We start from the raw sequence: 21155 nt of genomic DNA, 5'->3' as shown, positions 1-21155 counted from the left end.
TGTTGACTTTCGGCGACGTATTTCCGGAAATGTTTGACTGCCGTAAGTCACTCTGTCACCGATTTCTCTCTTGACCGAAGAAAATGGCTCTTTGTTGTTGTCGATTTATTTCTTTCTTTTTAAGAGCAGAAAAGACGCATGCACAATTTGTCCACATCATGGTTTTAGTTTAATCTATTTCGCTCATTCTTGCAATATATTACGGACAAAGCATAAATGGTGTGAAAAAAAAACACAAAGGGAGAAAAAGAAAAATACCTCATTCAACAAATAAAGCCGATCACACAATTCCATATCTTAATAATTGGCCGAAAATGGGAATCAATTTACGCACAAGATTTGCGTTATCCTTTGCAATACTCATAACAACGCAGTCATTTTTGACTCTAGATTATTAATAAAGATCTCTTTTGAGCTACATAATTTCAACTCATTTCTAAGTCTGTTCCATAGTTTGGCTTCCAAAACTGAAACACATCTTGATACTGTATTCGTTCTCACTTTATATGTTTTGAAATGACTTAATAGTCTTAAATTACACTTGACTTCTCTTAATTAAAAATGCACAAAAATGCATGAAAAATGCAAACATTTCATATTTGTTTCATACAAATTACCGACCGATTCAGCTAATTCACTTTAAATATAATTTATATCTTGGGGGGGGGGTGATTTCTCGCTTGTCATCCAAAGCCATTTCATCATACTTTTGGTAACGTGTTTCCGTAAGTGGAGGCGATTTCTCTCTTGGCATTGCAGTGGGTCTTCGGTATGAACTGGCCATCGCCACGGCGCATGCGCCGTGCGTCTCCTTCACAGTCCTGGCGTCTAGTGACGGCGTCGGAAAAAGAAGCGAGCTGTCAATCCGCTCAGCATCCTCACGCCACCAGCAGGACCAGCAGGACCAGCAGGACCAGGCCGACTCCGCCGACGCCCCTTTGGATCGGTGAGCAGCATCCGCGCGGACGCTTTAGCGTCTTCTTGTCACACGCTGGACATTTAACCTCACTTTGATCGCGTTTCTATCCAAGGTTAGCTGCTCGGCTAGCGCCCTGACCAAGGAGATTGAGCTAACGCTAGCTGGCATTATGTAACGATGGCTAGCCCGGCATGCATCGTTTAATCCCGTCTTTTATACGCGCCTCTCTTCGGCTCCGCTTGGCATCTCATTGCGGCCTTGACATCAGCAATTGGAGGCTCGTTGGTGGGCTAGCGTGTTTGGTTGGAGCCCAGTTGTGCCCCCAGACCTTGTGCCCCCAGACCCCCCCCCCCCACCCCCCACACCGTTTGTCTCTTTGTGCCCTTTGTCCATCAGTAAAGATGCTGCATCGACCATTTTTGTTCAAAGTGCAGCGCACAAATTCGGGATTAGCGCCGAATCCTTTCCATTGGCCTCCAAATCACGCATGACACGGCGATAAGATTGTGTGTTGTCCAAGCTATCTTTGTTGCCTTTTGCATTGCAGCATCATGGCCGTGCCCCCTGCCTACGCCGACCTGGGCAAAGCTGCCAAGGACATTTTCAGCAAAGGCTACGGTGAGTCAATCAGTCCGTGCAGTGTTGGCCTCGATTTGCTTGAGGCAACCGTTGCAAGGTGCAAGATCACAACAAGTCGACTGGCTTCAACTCAAGAGGCGGTCAAAGTCACACATTGGCCTTCCTCACTAACTCGACTTACCGAGCGACCGAGTGTCACTGTGACACACTCTTTCTCCCGACTAACATGACGGAACGGTCAACAGCCTGACTCAACTATGTGAACAAAGTCAACGTGACACAATGTTACTCCCCACTAACTCTACTGACTATGTCTACTCACTCTTCCGATTATGTCGGTGTAATAACTCCACCATCCATGTCAACCTGTTGTATGCTTGCTTCCGACTAACTCAGCCGACCACGTCGGCGTGACACAATGTTATTATTCCCTACTGCCTTTACTGACACATTGTTACTTCCAACTAACTCGACTGACTACGTCAATGCGACACATTATTACTCCCGACTAACTCCATCTACAGCGTCAACGTGACATATTACTACTCCTGGCCGAGGTTAACAAAATTGTTCACAAAAGGGAACGAAAAAAACATTTCTGTTCATGGAATGAAATAAAATCCGCTCTTTAAAAAGCAAAAACTGAAACTATAATTTTAGCGAAAGTTTCATAACTTTTCTATATCACACAATACTTACTGACCTTTTTTGTTTGTTTTTAATCTTGTGCTCGACAAATACTCCATATATTAAAAAAAAAAAAAAAAAAAAAGTAACTAATCAAATCAGCTAAAACAAAGCATTTTTGAAAAAATAAAAACTGATAACAATCCTGCACCAAAAACTAATTAAAAAAATTAAGTCAAAATGAAAAAAGAAAGTGTGACCAAAAATGCCAAACTATTATAACCCGGCTCCCGACTAAATGTACCGACGACGTCAACGTTAGCGCATGTGCTAAGCTAACTGCAAACGACTTCCAAATGATTCAATGCTGGGTTTTTGTTGTTGTTGTTTTTCACTCACACCCCGCGATTTTGTCGTCCCTTCTTGCAGGCTTCGGACTGGTGAAGCTGGACTTGAAGACCAAATCTCAAAGTGGCGTGGTGAGCGTCTCGTCTTCCTCGCCCTCTTTTTGGTTTTGCTTCAGACAGCAAGTGACTCCGCCCGCCAACATGCATGATCACGAGTGTCTGAGAGTCTATCTGCTCTCTGTCCCTATACCCTTTCAAACCCCGCCCCCCACCCCAATCCTCTCCTTGACTCCGCCCCCTCCTCGACGGACATGCCGCGTAGATGGTAAGACAGCCGCGAGACTTTCATCGTCGTCGTCGTCGTCGTATCATTTGATTCACTTCATCTTTGTTTTCTCGTTTTTCCTCGCATTGTGGCCTCCATTGTATTCGACGCCTTGCCCCGAATAAATAACCACAATAATTAATCTGCATGAAATTTTGACTCGTTAATACTCAGCTACTTGCAATTTCCAAAGCTTTTTAATACCATCCCTAGATATCGGAAGAATGACTTATTTGCAATCTTTAAAGTTAAGTTAAGCCAAACATATTTTTTTCCAGAATATGCTTTGTGCAGTTTTTAGCTATCTCAGGGGGCGGCCATTTTGTCACTTCTGTCGCCTGAAAACGACATCGCAGACGCTCAGGTAACGACCGATCACGCGCTGACCTGTTTTCTGAAGCTGAGCCGTGATCGGTCGTTATCTGGGATGTCATTTTCAGGCGACAGAAGTGACAAAATGGCCGCCCCCCGAAAAGGCTAAAAGGGGTGGATTCCTTTGTATTCCACAAAGGCCGTCTTGATCAGAATGCCTTGTCTCAACTAGTGGGCCTGCCGGGAACGTATTTTTGGAAAAAATATGTTTGGCTTGACTTCCCCTCCAAGACTGTGATATAATTTGTGAGTAAATGCATGTATTTCATATTTCTATTCTAAAAATGCACGTTTACAAGTAAGAAGCATTTTATTTATTTACAGACTGCCTCTGAAGGGACCCAAGAATATTTGTAAAAAAAAATATCAAATTGTTGAGTGAATCAACACGCCCGCCTCTTGATGAGAAAATGTTTATGTTTTACATTTTGTGTTTTTTCATTTCATCAACCCCCCCCCCCATACCCTATCAGCACCGTGTAACGCAATATTGTCGCAGCAAATTGCGTAAGAGTGGTAGCGATGTCTAAAAAGTGTGATAGCTTTCTTTTGCGTGTGTGTGTGTGTGCGCGCGGGCACGCACAGGAATTCAACACGTCCGGGTCGAGCAACACGGACTCGGGCAAAGCGTCGGGCAGCCTGGAGACCAAATACAAGATGAAGGAGTTGGGCCTGAGCGTCAACCAAAAGTGGAACACCGACAACACGCTGGCTACCGAGGTCACGCTGGAGGACCAGGTGAGGCCCGTCGCCTGCGCGGGCGCTAGCGTGCTAGCGTGTACGCTTTGATAAAGGTGTCGCCTTCACTTGTGTTTGCCGGCAGCTGACTCAAGGCCTGAAGGTGGCGCTGGACACGTCTTTTGTTCCAAACACGGGGTGAGAGCACGTCGGCTTTGTTAGTTTATTTTTTGTTTTGCTTTTTTGTTCTGCCGGCATTGCGGCCGTTCTAAAAAGCGCTCGTCTTGCGGCTCGTCTGTTCCAGCAAGAAGAGCGGCAAGCTGAAGACGGGCTACAAGCGCGACTACGTCAACCTGGGCTGCGACGTGGACTTGGAGGGCCCCGTGGTCCACGCCGCCGCCGTGCTGGGCTACGAGGGCTGGCTGGCCGGCTACCAGATGGCCTTCGACACGGCCAAGTCCAAACTGGCGCAGAACAATTTTGCGCTGGGCTACAAGGCCGGAGACTTCCAGCTGCACACCAACGTGTGAGTGAGCCCGCGTGTGGCCTCGGCGCACAAGAAGCCGGAGCGAGCCACTTCCGCGTCAACAAAGCATGGCTCCGTCCGTTTGGACTTTAAGCGTCAGCGGTATTTTGCCTATTCTCCCCGTTTGCGCCCTTGCGTCGAGTTAACGCTTCCTAATGGGAGTTGCAAATGGACCAGTTTATTCTTGTGCCCGCCACGTCTTTCGCTAGCGCCGCTATTTTTTTTTCTTCCAAACAACAAACAAAATAACAGCTTCCGGGTTTAACAGAAAGGTGTATACTGACTAGGGGTGTGGAAAAAAATCCATTTGCCTATATATTGCAATTTTCGGCCGCCAAATATAATATCCATTTTTCAGCTTCTAATATCGATTTAATGATGGCAGTGTGTAACACTCCATTTTCTTTTTTTCCAGAGAAAATGTGCGAAAGCACGAAGAATAAATAGGAAGCAAATAGTTTTGACTCAATTTGTCCTCTGATCAATATCTTCTGATTAACATATACAGCAACTTCCATTTCTCATCTCTACATGTCATTTTGATATTAACCGGGTAGAACATCACAATATCGTGATATCGCAGTATCGCGATATCGTATCGCGACCCAAGTATCGTGATACGTATTGTATTGCAACAATACTCCCCCCTAATACTGACGTCGCAGATATGCGCAGCAAAGACGGACTGTTCCAAAACGTCGGAATAAACGGGTTCCGCGTGCGCGGCCATCGGATTACCAATCGGCATGAACTAGCTCTGTCGTCCGGAATAAAATCTCGATGGGAATGGGCTCGATGGGGTCCGAAGATTCCGCACGGGGTGCGTACATGAAGCGGTTTTATTCCGATCAGGCATTTCGAGGGACGGCGTAGCACAAGTTTGAAAAAAAAAACTCACGGCAATGACAGTGGCGGTCGCTCAGGTTTTTTTTTTTGTTTGCGTCTCAGTAACGACGGCACAGAGTTCGGCGGCTCCATCTACCAGAAAGTGGACGACTCGCTGGAGACGGCCGTCACTTTGGCCTGGACCGCCGGCAGCAACAACACCCGCTTCGGCATCGCCGCCAAGTACAAAGTGGACGCCGACACTTCGGTGTCGGTAAGTCGACGCGCGCGGGGATGACGCGCATTGCCGTTGTTCTAACCGCCTGGTTCGCACCCCCCCGTCACGCAGGCCAAAGTCAACAACGCAAGTCTCATCGGAGTGGGATACACTCAGAGCCTCCGAGCGGGCGAGTACCTCCACACAAACGCACATTTTTTAAGTCCTCCAAAAAAAAAAAAAATTGGAGACCATACTTGAATGCGAGCGGACGGGTTATTTTGCTTCGCCGTCGATGGGTGGAGTCACCGGCGCCGAAGTGCGTTAGCCTAGCTTGCGGCTAACGCGTCCCTCTGCCCTGGCAGGCGTCAAGGTCACGCTGTCGGCGCTCATCGACGGAAAGAACTTCAACGCCGGCGGTCACAAGGTGGGCATGGGCTTTGAGCTGGAGGCATAGAAAAGAAGAAGAAAAGAAGAAAAGGGCACCGCCACGTAGCTCCTCCCCCACACGCCCCACCAATCACACGCGAGCATGTTGACCGTGGAGATGATGATGATGATGATGATGATTGTTGTTGTTGTTGTTGTTGCGGCGCTGCCGCTTGCTCCTCGCTGAGGACTCGGACTGACTGCGTGAGTGTTAAGTTGTGTCACTTCCTGTGGAGGGTCGCCGTGACGACCGGGCCGTAGGACAAAGCGTGAGAGTCGCCGCTAGCTGAAAACAATGCGGCGCCATCCTCTGCTTGTTATGATTACCATTTAGCGTAGTTTGCTTTTCGCTAGGATTGTTTTGGTCTACTCAAACGACGCCTGCGCTGCACAAAAACACTTTTCGCGGTCCTCGTGGCCCCTCAAAACACTCCCGTTTTTTTGTGTGTGTGTGTTGTCGTCGTCATTGGCACTTAGACCTCATTTTTCCATGTCAACTAGGGCAATTATATTATTAAATATATTTAAAACAAAAGTGCTCTTTGTGTCGCTAATTTCTCGCCGTGCATCAGTCATCTCACGCGGTGGCAAAATTTTATTTATTTTTTTTTAAAATCAACTTCCAGACATCATTGTAAAGCATTTTTATCCTTGGACGTTTGAAAATAAATCCCCGCTCAAGAATGAAGATGTTCTTGTGCAGCTTTAGCACACACATGAGCCCTCCAAATGTTTGATTTTTGCCTGATTTTACAACACTTGAGTAGATGAGCAGTTCCTTTGAAACGGGTCGAATGCCACAAAAGGAAATTTGTGTGAAGTGTTTACTTCTTTGGCTGTTAATGTAAGAAGATGGGAAATTGCCACTGAGCTAGCTGCTAACGTAGCATAGCCTCGCATAGCGGAAAGCTTCCCAAAATGAGCTTCCCGTTTGTCCTTCACTTTGACTTCAAGTCACAACGATCAATGACAATCGGAAGCTGGTGTCCTTCTCGTGCGCGTTGATATTTGTCAAGATTGTGAGTGACGCTTGAAGCTTGAAGCTAGAAGCTAGAAGCTAGAAGCTAACTTCAGATGTTTGCGGTGAACCAGCAGAGAACTTGTTGGAGATCAAACAATCCTGTCCTACACTGCTCTACCTTTTCCCATCCTGTTCCATCTCGCTCTCATCCTGTCATGTCCTCTCCCGTCCTGCCCTGTCCCCGTGGAGTCCTGATCCATTCCGCCTTATGTGTAATGTCCTGTCCCATCCACCCGATTGTGCTCTGTCCTGCTGCGCCATCTTCCAGTCCTGTTCTACGGTACCGTCCTGGTGGGTCCTCTCCCATCCTGTCCTGCCGTGTCCTCGCCTATCCCATCCTGTTCCATGACACCTTTCTCCGTCCCGTACCGTCACACCGTCCGCTCCATCCTTTCCCCTTTTGTCCCGTCCCGCTGTGCTCTTGTGTCCCGCCCTTTCCCCACTACGTCCTTCCCAGTCGCGTCCTCTCCTGCCCCACCCGTCCTGTTCCCTCACAGCAAGTTGACCTTGGCCACCACCTGCTTGCATCCGGTGACAGAATACTCCTTCCCCCCCCCCGCGGCGGGGTAGTACTGGATTTCGGCCGCCAGCCGCTCCATGTGGGCGCGGTCCGGGTAGAATCCCTCTCGGCTCATCTCGTCCATAAAGCACTCCGCCACGTGACTTCGCTCCAGGAGGCCCAGAGGCACGACGGTCACCTGGGCCCAGAGCGGGTGCCGGCCCTCCAGGTGGCGGCGCAGCGCGGGCGTCAGGTCCCGCGTCAGCTGGTTGCGGCGGCCGGCGTGACCGGAGACGTTGTGCAGCAGGTGCTTGGTGATGTGCTCGTGTCCCAGGTTGCTGAGGATCACGTAGACGGCGTTGAGGAACTGGTTGGCCCGGGCCGACCCCAGCAGGCCCAGCAGGGCGTCGAGGATCTCGCCGCGCATGTGCTCGGCCTCGTCCAACACGAAGAGCGGGATCTTCTCCTGGCGCTCGCCCAGCTCCACCGCCTCGGTGACCAGCCGGACCAGTTGCTGGGCGCAGCGCGGGGCGTCCGCCTCCGGGGGGCAGCGGTGCAGCGTGAAGTAGTGGAGCACCAGGGACTCGCCCACCGCCGAGCGGAAGTGGCCCGCCAGCAGGCGCCCCAGGTGGCTTTTGCCCACCCCGCAGGGCCCGTGCAGAGACACCGCCAGGGGCCTGTTGTGCACGTACGTGGACAGGAAGTCCTTCAGGTGCCACATGAGCGCCTCCACCGCCCCCTGCTGGCCAAACACCTCCCTGCGCAGAGTCTTCTCCAGACCCTCCAGATCGTAGCGGATCACGTGGTCGTCCAGGTTCTCGATGGCGTTGTACACCTGACGCACAAGCAGTTACTTTACTGGGACGGGCGCTAGCTTTGCGGTTTGACTTTTGTACGAGTCAGCAGGGCTGGCGGTGGCGGTTGGGTGCAGCCGGTGCGGCGCGTGCGCTCACCTGCACAAAGAGTATGGCGCTGAGCAGGTAGAGACAAAACTCTGCCGGGCTGTGCTCCTGTCCGGGGGCCTTGCGCCGCCTCCGGTTGGGGTAGAGCACCCTCCTCTTTCTCTTCCTCTTCTTCCTGGGCGGCGAGCAGGACGCCAGCGCCGGGACGGCGTCGAAGGTGAAGATCTTGGGGCTGGTGCGGGCCGGGGCCCCCGGCAGGCCCCCCCTCGCCGCCGCCGCCAGCGCCATCTCCTGCCGCCGTTTCTTCAGGGCCTGGTACTTGTGCTTGATGCGGATGACGGCGCGCAGCGTGGACGACACGCCCGAGAAGCTGGCGCTTGCCGACGAGCCCGTCTTGGCCTTGCTCTCGCCGCCGCCGTCGCCGCCGCCCTCCTCCTCCTCCTCCTCCTCCTCCTCCTCCTCCTCATCTTCCTCCGGCTCCTCGTCCTCCTCCGTGCGGGAGGCCGACGAGCTGCTGTCCTGATCCGTCATCTGCCCGAGAACGATGAAATCATTCACCGTGGGGGGACGAGCCCCAAAGTCCCGACAGTGACAATAATCGCAAAGGAACTTTATCCTCCGCTCGCAGTCAGCACGAGGCCCGGCCAGTAAGCTCACCTCTGATTGGCCGTCGGGAGAGGTGACCTTCCGGCGAGCCAGCTAACCTGCCAGTCACAGAACCTGTACGTTGACAACATTTTGGTGCCGTTTGGTGTCCTTTGATGTACACACACGCACACACACACTACACGCCAAGAGTTAAACAGGACACACACGGACATTTTTGGCCTCTCCACCATGATGACACTGGCCACTTCCTGCAGTGACACGCGCACGCGCACACGCACACACGCACACAAACACACACTTTTGGCCTCTCTGTCATGATGACACCAGCTACTTCCTGCTGTGATGCGTGTGCGCACACGCACACACACAGACACAGACGCACAGCTCCTTCCTGGCAGCTGGCCTGTTGCTGCTTTCGTTTGAATGAAATGTTGCACAACTTACAAATCAAGTGTGACATTGTTTAAACCACTTTTATGACTTTGTTTAACCTTAAAGCGGAAGTCAATCCTAACATTTTTTGTCAAGATTATGTTCCCAGCAGACCCTCGAGTTGAAACAGGGCATTCTGATCAATATTGCGTTTGGTGGAATAAGTGTTAATCCACTTGTTTTTAACCATCTCCGGGGGCGGCCATTTTGTCTTGTGTCCCCTGAAAATGACATCAAAACCGCTCACAACGACCAATCACGGCTCGGATTTCAGAAAACAGGTCATATGCGATTGGTCGTTGTGATGTCATTTTCAGTCGACAGAAGACAAAATGGCCGCCCCCGGAGATGGCTAAAAAGGGCTGGATTTTGCTGCTTAATTTATATTCCACAAACGCAAAATGAATCAGAATGCCGTGTTTCGACTAGTGGGCCTGCTGGGAACATATTCTTGAAAAAAATAGGTTTGGGTTGATTTCCCCTTTAAAAAAAAAAAAAAAAAAAAAAAAAAAAAAATTCTTCCCTTCACTCTGGACCGGGTGTTGAAAATACAAGAAACAGGTGTCACTCCTCGGAACAGATGGCTCGTGTTGATTGCGTCATGACAAATTGCCTTCTGTCATTTTTGGCGGAGGAGCGAGTGAGGGAAGCGGCGACTCGGACAGCATCTCCTTCCTGCCTGAATCAACTTTCTCATGCGACCGGCGCTGTGCGTCAAGCCACCACCGACACGGCTCCTCCTTGGAAAGGCTCCAGCCAGCGAGACCCCGACGCAAAATATTCGGGCAACGGAAACGAGACCGGGCGCCGTTGAGAGGAGACGCCGGGGTGGACCAAGACGGACAAGTGTCTCGAGCGAGAGACCGACAAGAAATTCAAGGCATGCGACGGCCTCGTTCTCGGCTTGCCGCAAGCACAGACCTGACGAGGAGGCCGCATTCCAAACGGCCGCCTGCCGGCTCTCCTTCCTCCCTTCCCTTCCCTCCCTCCTTCCTCAACACACGCAAACAAACCTTCACACCCAACAACGCACCACCTGAATGTGCAAGCCCACCAAAAAAAAACCCCAAAAAAACAGGACTCACCTCTGATGTGTTCAATGTGCTCGCCTGCACTACTACACTGCTGCACTACTAAAGTCCATTGTGTGCACCAACCAACTTTGTGTGTGTGTGTGTGTGTGTGATAGAGAGAGAGACCTGCTTGCAGCTCCGCCTCCTTCATCCTGCTCTCATATGACAGCACATTACAACACTTCCTTCTTTTGTTCCACCTAATGGAAAACACAGTCAGCAAAAAAGGGGGGGGAAAAAAGTACAAAAAAAAAAAAGAAACATGATTCCAAACACCGAACTACGTCCATGACCTAAATTTTAAAAATGTATTTATTTCCAACAGTCTATTGTGTTCATTTGGTAGCATTTTTCTTCACGCTTGTGGATGTTAACTTTGTTGTTTTTGTCCAATCAAATGTCGGCATTCGCGCGTCACCATGTCAATGCACTCTGGCCGGGGCCTTCGCAATCGATGCCGCTGGTCCGCGGGACTTTTCAAGCGACCCAATTGTGGCATTTTTGGAGACATACAGCAAGCGGCAGTTTGGCAGATAAAAGCCTGCTAGCTTAATGCTAACACATAACGGGAAGCAACGTAGGCAGGCCAAGATAACTGGCATTGATTACGGCATTAATAAGCAACGGCGGAGCAATATGTTCAAGACTAAACAACATGCAACAATACTTCTCAGTATAGAGTCTTTATCCTCTGCAAAGAACGGCTAACATGACTGCACCTTACTGAGTCCCTTCAAGGCGTCGACCTAAACATGTCTGCGTTATGCTGCCCCCCTGTGGCCAAGTTACACATACTGGATGGAGCCTTATAACTGTTAAAGAAAACAAAAACATTTTCGGGGGGGCGGTGGGGAACAGATGAGGGGCATTTCCATTCATTTCAGTGGGACTGTTTCTCTAACCGATCCGATTCCAATTTGCTCTCAAGGCGGCAGAGTGCCATCAGCATTTTTGTTGTTTTACGTTTGTGCATGGTATTGTGAGTGTGTGTGTGAGAGAGAGAGAGAGAGAGAGAGATGTAAATGTGAAGCTGGACGGCATTTGCGTGTGCGCCACTAAAAGTTGTAAAGTCGCCAAAGAGGACACGCCTCATGCATTCATCTCAAAGTGACTCCCATGCAAGTTCTTGGCAAACATCGGCGCAAAACCATCCAACATTTTTAGTGGCCTTGTTAAAAGCCAAATCTATCAAATTTGTTTTAAAGTTGTCTATTCAACTTGATTTCACCACTAAAACATGTGAAATGGCCTTATGGAACGCAGGAGATTCTTATCATTAGATCTCCGAATGGCAATTACTTTGGCATGTTAATTGCACTGTACTTTGAAATAGTCAATCTTGCTTTCAAAGTCTTATAAATAAAACATTTGCCTTTACTTGTAAAACAAGATCTACTAGGAAGTGAATCAATTCATTTGTTTTTGCAAAGACAACAAAAAAAGGTCGTTTTTTTTTTTTTTTTTAAATAAAAGAATGGAAAATATTTGTTTTAATCCAATTCATCAATCGATGAACGCAGTGACAGCACAACGAGCGTAGCTATCGAATAGGTCATATAGGAGAGTATAAAGTAGCACGGCACAATTACGGCCAAAACGCTGATCACAATTCTTTTGCTCAATATTGCAACTACAATTGTTATGTTAGGAAAACGTCTTTTTTCTGCATTACTTTACACCAAGCAATATGTGAACGGTTTCTCATCTCATCTGGCATTTGTGCGGTCCTCCCTTCTCGCCGTCATCACTCGGCCGAGTAACTTGAGGCTGCGGCTGCGGGGTGCGCTCGCTTGTGATTTCATGAAGCCTTAAGCACGCTTTCGCCCCCTGCTGGTTTGCTGACCGCATCGCTTGAGGAAGCGCGTAATTAAGGTCGCATTTATCAAGTACGTATCGCGTCCATTTCATCATGGGAGCCAAAATGATGCTCGGGATCAAAATGCAATTCAGCCCTACCGTAAAAGGTACATACACAAAAGCCGTTTGACTTTCTGGACAGTAACGACACCGAATTACTTTTACATCGTCTTTATTAATTGAGGTTGAATGTGTTCTTACACAATACAGTGCCATTTGTCTCGCTATACAACATGCGGCCAAAGCGTCGCGGCGCCCTTTCGAGGGACTCGAATGGATTCGCGACATTTCCATTCATCTCAAAGGGGAAATGTGGCTTTGCCGCGCGAAAGCAGTCGAGACGGCGTGAAAGGCACGGACGAGGAAAAGCAGGATCTGGTGTCTTTGCGTCAAAAGCCTCATAAATAGATTTAGAAAAGTTGTATTTACATGCTTGAAAGTAGAGCCTTTCTACTTCCTCTTCCTGCCACGGCCCCTCCTCCCCCTGACGACGGCGGCAGCAGAGGCGGGGTCGGCGGGGCCGCCGCCACCGTTGTTGTCGTCGGCGTTGGCGGCGGCGGGTCCCGCCGGGATGTTGATTTGGCCTTCCTGGATTTCGTTGCGCGCCTCGTCGGAAAGATGCTGGATGTGCTGCTGCGTCTCCAGATAGAACATGACGTCGCGCAGCTGCTCCTGAAGCACCGCCTCGGCCTGGTCCCTCTGCTCGCCTGGACGCAACGCCGAAACGGCTTCAGCGGCGCGCCCTCATTTGCATACCGCAGCGCATGAGGCGCACCCATGACATTCTTTCGGGAAGGCCTTGGACAATTTTCTGGCCATTAATATTCAACACTCTAAATTCGTCAACAGAAAATCAAACTCTTTTGACCCTCCAAATTCAACTACTATGACATCAATAATTCCCTTATTAAAAAGCCACGATTAAATGCTAAATTCAATGACAAAAAATTATTCATCCGGAAAATCGACTAAGACATTTGAATGACAAGCTGTAAATTCAGTGAGTGAGCGGTTAACAATTTTCGTGGCATTATATTTAAAATGTCACTCTTGAACACTCCATTTGATGACCGAGACATCTTTCGTTGCATTAACAATTCCTAAATTTTCGAGGAATTATTCAATTCAACTGACAATTTCAGGGGCGTTATTAAAAACAAAAAACAAAAACAGTGCGCATATTTGAATGGTGATTAAGTGTAATCGTATTGACGGACGCAGATGTCATGGAACTGCCGTTTTATGGCACTATGAACGGAACGCTCAAAGGTTGTAAATTGGTTCCGAAGATATGGTATCGCTGTAGTGTGGCAATTCAGATACTTTGTCACTACATGGTGCGTGCGTGCGTGCGTCACCGCTCTCTTTGGCTCGGCGCTCCTCGTCGGCCAGTCGGGTCTGAAGCTGCGTCTGATTGGCCCGCAGGCATTTGTTCATCTCCTGCTCCTCCTTCAGCTCCTGGCTGAGTTTCATCACGCGCCCGCTCAGCTGCGTGCACCTGCGCACCAAGCGCAACAACTTCTGGTAACCGTAATTCCAATGTGAAGTTCATTGCGGCAGAGAGAAAAGGAGAGTACGGGAAACAGCTGTGTTCATAAGTTGTAGCCTCCCGCCAAACTAGGCACGCTCGATTATGAAAAAAATGTGAATCGTGATTATTTGGGATATTAGTGAAATCACGATGATTCAAAGCATTTAGTGTTGGGTACAAAACTAGAAATTGTTTCAACGTCAAATGCAAGTTCCTTTGGGAACAAACAAAATTGATCAAATTAGAAAATATTTTAAAAATACAAAATGCAGATGTATAAATTCAAGTATGATTTCCTTCTGTGGATATAAATGCATATGAAGGTTTTTGTACGATTATGCCAATTCGTATTGCCTTCAAACAGCTTCCCTTCACTAGAATCCCGCGTTGCATTTTATCCAAAGGACCGTGCGGATGGTATTGTGCAAAGACAAAGTTAAGGCATGATCACCTCCGGCGACCGTGCTTTTTCTTTGTTTTGAAAAGAAGTCGAAGACAATAAAGAAGAAGCGGCAGCAACAGTGCCATTTTCGACGACGACGAGCGTTTAAAAGTGCAGGATCGTACCTTTTGGATTAAATGTACTCCGGCATTTTGTCCATTTTGTGAGAAAAATGAAAACTCGAATGTAGTTATTAGCAAACGTTCCGTCGGAGTCTGCAGCCGGGTACCTATTCTTCATTTTGCATTTTTCAAGATCAATTTGTTGTACAGCACGTATTCAGCAGGATGGGAACCATGTCGAGGGGTTCGCAACGCGGCGTAACAGAGGTGTCGATCCGTCAAATCCAAAACTGTAAACCCATACATTTACAGTTCAAAATCGTTCTGCAAATGCAGTGAATTTTGTCAAAATTTTCCAACAACGGTAGGTGCGGCGTATATAACGGAGCGGCCTTATGCTCATTTTTTTTTTTTTTTTTTTTACAGTCCGGGAAATACGGTAGGCATTTCTGCAAACCGGTCCGATTGATTTCAAACCCCAAATTCCGATGAATGTCCAAAGCCAGCATTTTTTTGTGTGCGGAATATCACAATTTTGACATTTATGGGCAAGGTCGGTGGGCGCTTACTTCTTCTCCGTGCTCTGCTTGTCTTTGCTGATTTCTCCCAGTCGGCGTTCCAGGTTGTCGCAGCGCTCCAGAGTGTCCTTAAACTTTGCCTTCATGTTATTGATCTGTCGCAGGCACGCAGGCACGCACAGGTGAGTGGCACCCAACGGCCACGACGACAAGGATGACAAGGATGACGACGACAAATGTGGCGGTTCACCTCCTGGGCCGTCTCCTTCTCCAGATGAACGATCTTGTTCTCCCAGTAGACCCGCTGCGACTCCAGCTGGCTGGTCAGCAGGTACGAGTACTGCGAGAGAACGGCGGCGGGCGGCCGGCCGGCCGGCCCTTAGCGTGACGGCGTCGAAGGCGGAAAGAGGGGCGGCCTTACGTTACCTCCAGCTGCAGGGCGTCGATCTTCTCGGCCTGGCAGGTGTCCCCCTCGCACTCGTACTGGACCATCTTGCCGTCCGTCTTGCTCGCCACCAGTCGGTGGACGTAATTGTCTGACAACAATTGTTTGGGATTTTTCATTATGGTTAGGTTTTTTTTTTTTAATTTTTATTTCTTATTAGGCTTTGAGTTTTTAAAAATGTTTTTATTCAATTAGTTTTAAGAGCAGGTTTGTTCATTTTTATGAACTTTAAGGCATTTTAATATGAGTTGTTTTATTTCAATATGTTGTCGTTGTCCTGTGAAAAACACATTTTTTCAATGTTCTCATTTTTCCGCGTTACGCGCATCGTATAAACGTGAAAATGACAAAAAAAATGTTCCGAAATTGGACAGCGACGATACGGAGCATTTGCCGGGGCGAGATAAAAGGAAAAAGGTTGACAAAGTATCGTGTAATCACGTAAGCTACAATTGTCAAAGGACTGTTGGACCTTCCTTTTTCTGTGCGGCCAAACTGCAAAACTACATTTGAAATAAGCCCCGAAAGTTCATGTATGAAATTAACTGACAGAGGACGGACATTTTTGCTATAATTACAGTTAGCTTTATAAACGCACATTGTCGTTTCCGTTAGTCTGTTTTTATTCTTCACTTTCATTGCCATCATTCTTTGGCTTTCCACTCAGCCCAAGATTGGCCATTGTTTTTGGCGTTTTGTTGCGTTTGTTTGCGTGTTACCAATCGACCGCTTTAACCGCCTGAGCGACTACGGTCGTCGTTAAAAGGGCTCTATAAATGAGGTTGAATGTGAACGTGCCCCGTGATTGGCGTCACTGAACACGGACGGGCGGGCGGGCGGGCGGGCTGGTACCTCCGGCGTAGTCCCAGACGCGGTGGTTGGTGAGCTGCATGGCGTACGTGTGCTGCGTCTCCTCAAAGTGCTTGTAGGCGTGGCGGCTGACGTAGCGGCCGCAGCCGATGTGGCCGCAGATCAGGCAGATCCACAGGTTCTGCCGCGTGCCAACGGGTCAAAGGTTAAAGCAAAAGCGAGGCGCGCCGCGCCGCCCAATCTTGGGCCTCACCTCCTGCACGCCGCACTCAAAGCATTTGTTCTCTTCCACTGGCTCGGGAGTTTGACAGTAGCGACACACGGGACACCTGCAGGCAGATGACAAAAAAAAATACAACCGTTATTGACCATCTCGAAACCTACCAGTAGAGTAGGGCTGCTCGATTTTGAAAAAAAAAAAAATACATTTCGATTATTTGGACAATAATTGAAATCACGGTACAAAACAACAAAATGTTTAAAAATATAAAATACATTCCGTTGAAACACTATAATTATATAAGTTCGAAACAACCTGGTTATTATTGAATGAGAAAAGGTGCAGAATGATTTCCTTGTGCGTTGGGTATAAATGCATATTAATAATCGGCTTCTTTTTTTTACGATTTTGCCAATTTTATGGAGTGTAATAATGGTAATTGAATTTCGATTAATCGCACAGTCCTACTTACCGGTGCGACTTCTGACCCATTTTGCTATGTCGGGGTTTTTCCTGACGCCTCAATCAATATTTTAGAGCCTCCCCCGCTGATGTGCACCGCTTACACTAACGACACGGCTGCAAAGAGGAGCTCGTTTAGCAACGCACGGTCAGTCCTGCCAAATGAGCAACTCTGTTGACGATTCAAGCGAGAATTTGCCGATTAAGGTGACTAGCAACTTTCTTCCCAGCTAAGAAACAGACAAAATGACTTGTCTGTGCAACAAGGCCTTTTGTCTGCGAAGAAGGAACATGTGTAAGTATGCTCAATGAAGGCGGCCACTTACGACGCGTCCTCCCATCGTTGCAGACACTGACTGTGGAAGCTGTGGTTGCACAGCGTGGTGAGGATGCCGTTGACCGACTCGTCCATGCGCTCCAGGCACACGGTGCATTTGGGAAGCTCCGTCAGCTCCATCACGGGCAAACTGGCGCCCTGGAGGAAGCGCACGGGCAAGATGGCGGCCAGCATTGAAGCCACGCGTCCGGCGGCCACGCACCTCCTCTGACTTGATGACCTCGGCGCGCTCCACGTAGACCAGCTGACACACCGCCTCCTCAATGGAGTTGAACTGGCGGCCGTTACATGTCGCGTAGAAGCTGTCGGCGTCCGCCTGAACCGGGGTTACAATCGTTTGGCTTTTTTTTATTACGCGTCTGACTTTTTTTTTTTTTTTTTTTAAACTCAGTTGGTTTTACCTCACTTTTAGAGTGGATTTGTTTGTTTTGACTGTCTCAAAAATGCTGTGTTTTTGTTGACTTTCTATGGAGTATTTGTTGAGTGAAAGCAAACGCCACCAAGAATTGCGTAATAAAGAAAAGTAAACTACAATTCACAGACGACTGCTTGACCTTCCTTCTTTTGTCCGGCCATAGTGTAATCCGAAAATTCAAAAGAACCTGAAAAGATGATGTTTTGGAGGAATTGACCAAGACTAAAACAAAGGATGTTCCCGCTATAATTTTAGTTTTATGAATATAAAATGTCATGAGAGTTGGTTACAAAACAGTCACGATCATTTCATTTCATTTGTCAAAGACTTTTTAGCTTCGGTTATTTCATTAGCTATCATAACCGTGGTCTGGGCACGCACACACGGACAAACGTATAAACGCTTGTGGACACACACCCAAAGCAGATGGACAAACACACACGCACACACGTGCATACACACAGGCAAACTCCGTGCGTCAGTGTGGCTGTGGCGACCTGCGTGTTGAACTTGATGAGCACCATGTACTGGTTAGGGGTGGAGTCTCGGATGATCTTCATGTGCTCCATGACGTCGTTGAAGGGCGCCATCAGCTTCATCAGGTCGTGACTGGTCATGGTGGCAGGAACCGTCAGGATGCACACCATGGCGCTGCGCACCACCTCCTCAGTCAGCGACGTCATCTTGCTGCGGGGGCCGCCGAAGAGGAGCGAGAATAGGATGACGGGGGAAGGAGCAACGAGGAGGACAAGAATGGAGGAGGAGGAATTGGGGAAAGAAGAGGAAGGGGCGACAAAGGGGAAGAAGCAAAAGGAGGGCGAGCGAAGGCGGTAGAGGAAGGTGAAGAGAAGAAGGGTAAAGAGAATGAGTAGAAGGAGAAAATGAAAGGAAATGAGGAGGAGGAGGAGGAGGAGGCAATGAGGATTACAGGGAGAAGAATGAGGAGGAGAAGAAGGAGAGGAAGGAAGGCAACGAGGAAGAGGAGGAGCGGAAGTTGGCTTAGCAGGAGAACAAGAGGAGGAGTTCAAGGAGGAAAAAAAAAAAAACGATCAAGAATGAGGAGTGACGCGGCAGAAGAATGAGAAGGGACGGAACAGAGAAGACCAAAAGGATGAGAAGGGAAAGGAGACGAAGCGGCACAGAAGCAGAAGTTAGTGAGCGTGATGCTAGCATAGTCCAACTTGAGCAAGTGTGTGCGTGTCTGACTTGGTTTTGTAGAGGTGCATGATCCCGTGCACAACCTCCACCGACGGGTTCCCGCTGAAGAAGGAGATTTGCTGAGGCAGCTGCTTGGAGGGCGAGTCCGGAGCCGGAGCCGGGGCCGGAACCAACGCCGGAGCCGGAGCCAACGCCGCTGCCGCGTCCACCTGCTTGTCCTCCGCATGACTTGCTGGATCTTCCCACCCGCCGCCGCCGCCTTTGTCTAGACACGCAAAAGCTCAGGAACCTTAAGAAGCCACATGCTGCTTCCTGCCCCGTTGGCCAACCTTTGACTGAAAACTCGTCTCTAATTGGCGCGACTGCCTCATTTGATCAACAAAGAAAGCGCAAAGCTTCGAGGTAGCGACCACCCGCTGGTGTGGAGGACACAAAAAAAACAACAACAAAAAACTACAACCAGCAGCCACCTTCACATCAAATTAGCACAAATCTGCTGAAGAATGTGTTGTGTGCCTTCCTTAAAGAGGCGTGGCCTCATAGAGCTGGAGTCAGTGGGGTTGGCCGGTCATTCTAGTGAGCCGAGTGAGTGTTGTCATTTTGTGTTTGACTGTCATGTGGCTCTCCTAGCCCACATGCCAGGGCATCAACGTAAAGCGAGCTTCAAGAAACAGAACAAAAAATGACGTAAAAACGGTGCGGAGAGGGTGTCACCTGGGCTGGGTTCAAAAGTCTCGATGACCATGTCTCCCATGGATCTGCTGCCCATGTGCTGGTGCAACACGGCGCTCCTCTCCGACTCAGACTTGCCGCTCAGGGTCAGCCGGGCAAGGCCCAAAGATTTGTCCTGAAGCTGCTCCTCGGACATGCCGCCCACTGCGTGCAGAAGCAAGACGTGTAAAATGACCGCGACGCAAGGCAGGAAAAGTCAAGTTGAGCAGCTGGTGCAGCGTTGTGCAAACATTGCGCTTGAGGGTCATCATTGTTTTTTTTTTAAAAAAAGAAAAAAAGAGGAGAAACTGGTCGGATACCACCCGACCCCCCCCAAAGAAAAGTGTATTAAGAATTGTTCATTTCAATACTCATTTTCAAGTTGTAATATAATTCAATTACTTATATAATACAACAAAAACACATGTCAACTGGGGTCATCAATTCTTCAATTAAATAAAAACATGAAGTGGATGTAAAATTGTTCATTTGACTTTTTATTGTAGTCACAAATTTAATTATTTGTACTTCTTTACAAATTAATATGATGAATGGGAGAAAATGTTACAGTATTAGCAAGTGTTGATTTGACATATATTTATCCATTTCTATTTGAAAAAAATAATTTAAAAAATATTGGTCTAAACGTAATGTGCTCATTTTACGATTCATTTTATTGTTTACAAGTTCAATTAAGCAGCCATTTTACAAAAGAAAATGAAAAAAATGTAAAATTGTTGCTTTTACTAATAATTTCCCATTTTCTCACTAAAAATAAGTTTAGGTAAAAAATGAATATGCAAACTAAATAGTTGGCCTTTTTCTTCTGTTATTTACAATAATTAAAAAACTTATTTATTATGATAACCTGCTTGTCAACCGAAATTGTTCATTTTGCTAATGTATTTGCAATACATTTGAATATGATTAGTGAGTGGTAAAATGAGGAAATGTTTCATTATACAACAGCTGAAATACAGCTACATGATATTTGTTTTCGCCGTCTTTGTTTTTACGTCTAATTTTTACTTGTTTGGCACTTTCACTTTGTATGCAGCTAGGGTGGGTTTTAAAGCGCTCTGCAAATAAAGTATTTGCTTTTTTTTGTTTAATTCAGACCTAATTTAATTCCCTTCGTTTTCCCGTATTCATGTTAACTCAAAAAGAAACATAAAGAGGTTTTGAACTTGGAATAGTGTAAATACGTGCGATGCGACAGTCGTCAGCCACAGCTCGCTAGCCGGCCGGCCGGCGGCTAACAATGTTGTGCGTGGCCTTGCGCTTGCGTACTCACCGGCTGAGTAGCGAAAGCCTTGCGGGGCTGGAGACTGGTCGGCAATTTCCAAGCGGATGACCACCAGAGGCACGCTCATGTGTTTTGTCCTCAGAAAGACACGAGTAGACAAAAGCAAAACAAAACAAAGCAAAGCAAAACCAGGCAAGCAAGTGGTGACAGCTAGCTTCACAGACTAGCTGTCTAGGTAGCCTTCTAAACTCCAGTGAGCTCACATTGAAGTCAGGCCCATCAAAGCAAGACTAGTAGACACTTTTAGTAAACACTTAAGCGCAAATATAGAAAATATAGACGTCCAAGTTGATATATTTCATAGACGTAACTGGCAAACTTCAGGAAGCTTCTGCAGCTCTTTAACTACGTCTTCTTCTTTCCTGGCTGCTCGCTCAAAGAAGGCGTCGAGACAATATCGCCACCGACCGTCTCAAACGTGAATGGCAGTACAGTGTCGCTGGGCCGGATCAGTTCCAATTTGAATTTAGAACACTTTTTCGCACTGAATTCTTTTTAACA

General features: G+C 48.0%; 3 protein-coding genes across 6 annotated transcripts; 1 reads left to right on the top strand and 2 right to left on the bottom strand.

Annotated features, from left to right (window-relative positions):
* Positions 1 to 778: 778 nt before the first annotated feature.
* On the top strand, positions 779 to 6379 carry LOC147135904 (non-selective voltage-gated ion channel VDAC2). 2 transcript variants are annotated; one of them, XM_086053513.1, is made up of 9 exons: positions 779 to 946; positions 1467 to 1537; positions 2555 to 2604; positions 3755 to 3907; positions 3993 to 4045; positions 4152 to 4373; positions 5322 to 5472; positions 5548 to 5605; positions 5781 to 6379. In XM_086053513.1, exons 2-9 carry the CDS (start codon positions 1471 to 1473, stop codon positions 5870 to 5872), a joined length of 846 nt encoding a protein of 281 aa, XP_085909639.1. In that variant the 5' UTR covers positions 779 to 946; positions 1467 to 1470; the 3' UTR covers positions 5873 to 6379. The 2 variants fall into 2 exon arrangements, with proteins under 2 accessions (XP_085909639.1, XP_085909640.1); XM_086053514.1 differs by lacking the exons at positions 779 to 946; positions 1467 to 1537; positions 2555 to 2604 and adding an exon at positions 2660 to 2797.
* A 45-nt stretch (positions 6380 to 6424) lies between these two features.
* tor4aa (torsin family 4, member Aa) lies at positions 6425 to 12411 on the bottom strand. 3 transcript variants are annotated; one of them, XM_086053511.1, is made up of 4 exons: positions 10507 to 12411; positions 8924 to 8970; positions 8318 to 8797; positions 6425 to 8199 (listed from the first exon to the last, which is right to left on the bottom strand). In XM_086053511.1, exons 3-4 carry the CDS (start codon positions 8795 to 8797, stop codon positions 7357 to 7359), a joined length of 1323 nt encoding a protein of 440 aa, XP_085909637.1. In that variant the 5' UTR covers positions 8924 to 8970; positions 10507 to 12411; the 3' UTR covers positions 6425 to 7356. The 3 variants fall into 3 exon arrangements, with proteins under 3 accessions (XP_085909637.1, XP_085909635.1, XP_085909636.1); XM_086053509.1 differs by having other exon boundaries at positions 10393 to 10526; XM_086053510.1 differs by lacking the exon at positions 10507 to 12411 and adding an exon at positions 10393 to 10496 and having other exon boundaries at positions 8924 to 8986.
* A 133-nt stretch (positions 12412 to 12544) lies between these two features.
* Positions 12545 to 21057, bottom strand: brap (BRCA1 associated protein). The gene is made up of 13 exons (XM_086053508.1): positions 20643 to 21057; positions 19352 to 19513; positions 18686 to 18902; positions 17977 to 18166; positions 17267 to 17380; positions 17054 to 17202; positions 16299 to 16374; positions 16088 to 16226; positions 15217 to 15326; positions 15041 to 15130; positions 14842 to 14945; positions 13596 to 13735; positions 12545 to 12944 (listed from the first exon to the last, which is right to left on the bottom strand). Exons 1-13 carry the CDS (start codon positions 20719 to 20721, stop codon positions 12688 to 12690), a joined length of 1827 nt encoding a protein of 608 aa, XP_085909634.1. The 5' UTR covers positions 20722 to 21057; the 3' UTR covers positions 12545 to 12687.
* Positions 21058 to 21155: the final 98 nt, after the last annotated feature.

Source organism: Filicampus tigris, chromosome 15 (assembly GCF_054856515.1).
Source record: "Filicampus tigris isolate MCC_2025a chromosome 15, RoL_Ftig_1.0, whole genome shotgun sequence".
Classification (NCBI taxonomy): domain Eukaryota; kingdom Metazoa; phylum Chordata; class Actinopteri; order Syngnathiformes; family Syngnathidae; genus Filicampus; species Filicampus tigris.
This window is presented reverse-complemented; position numbering and strand designations above follow the sequence as displayed.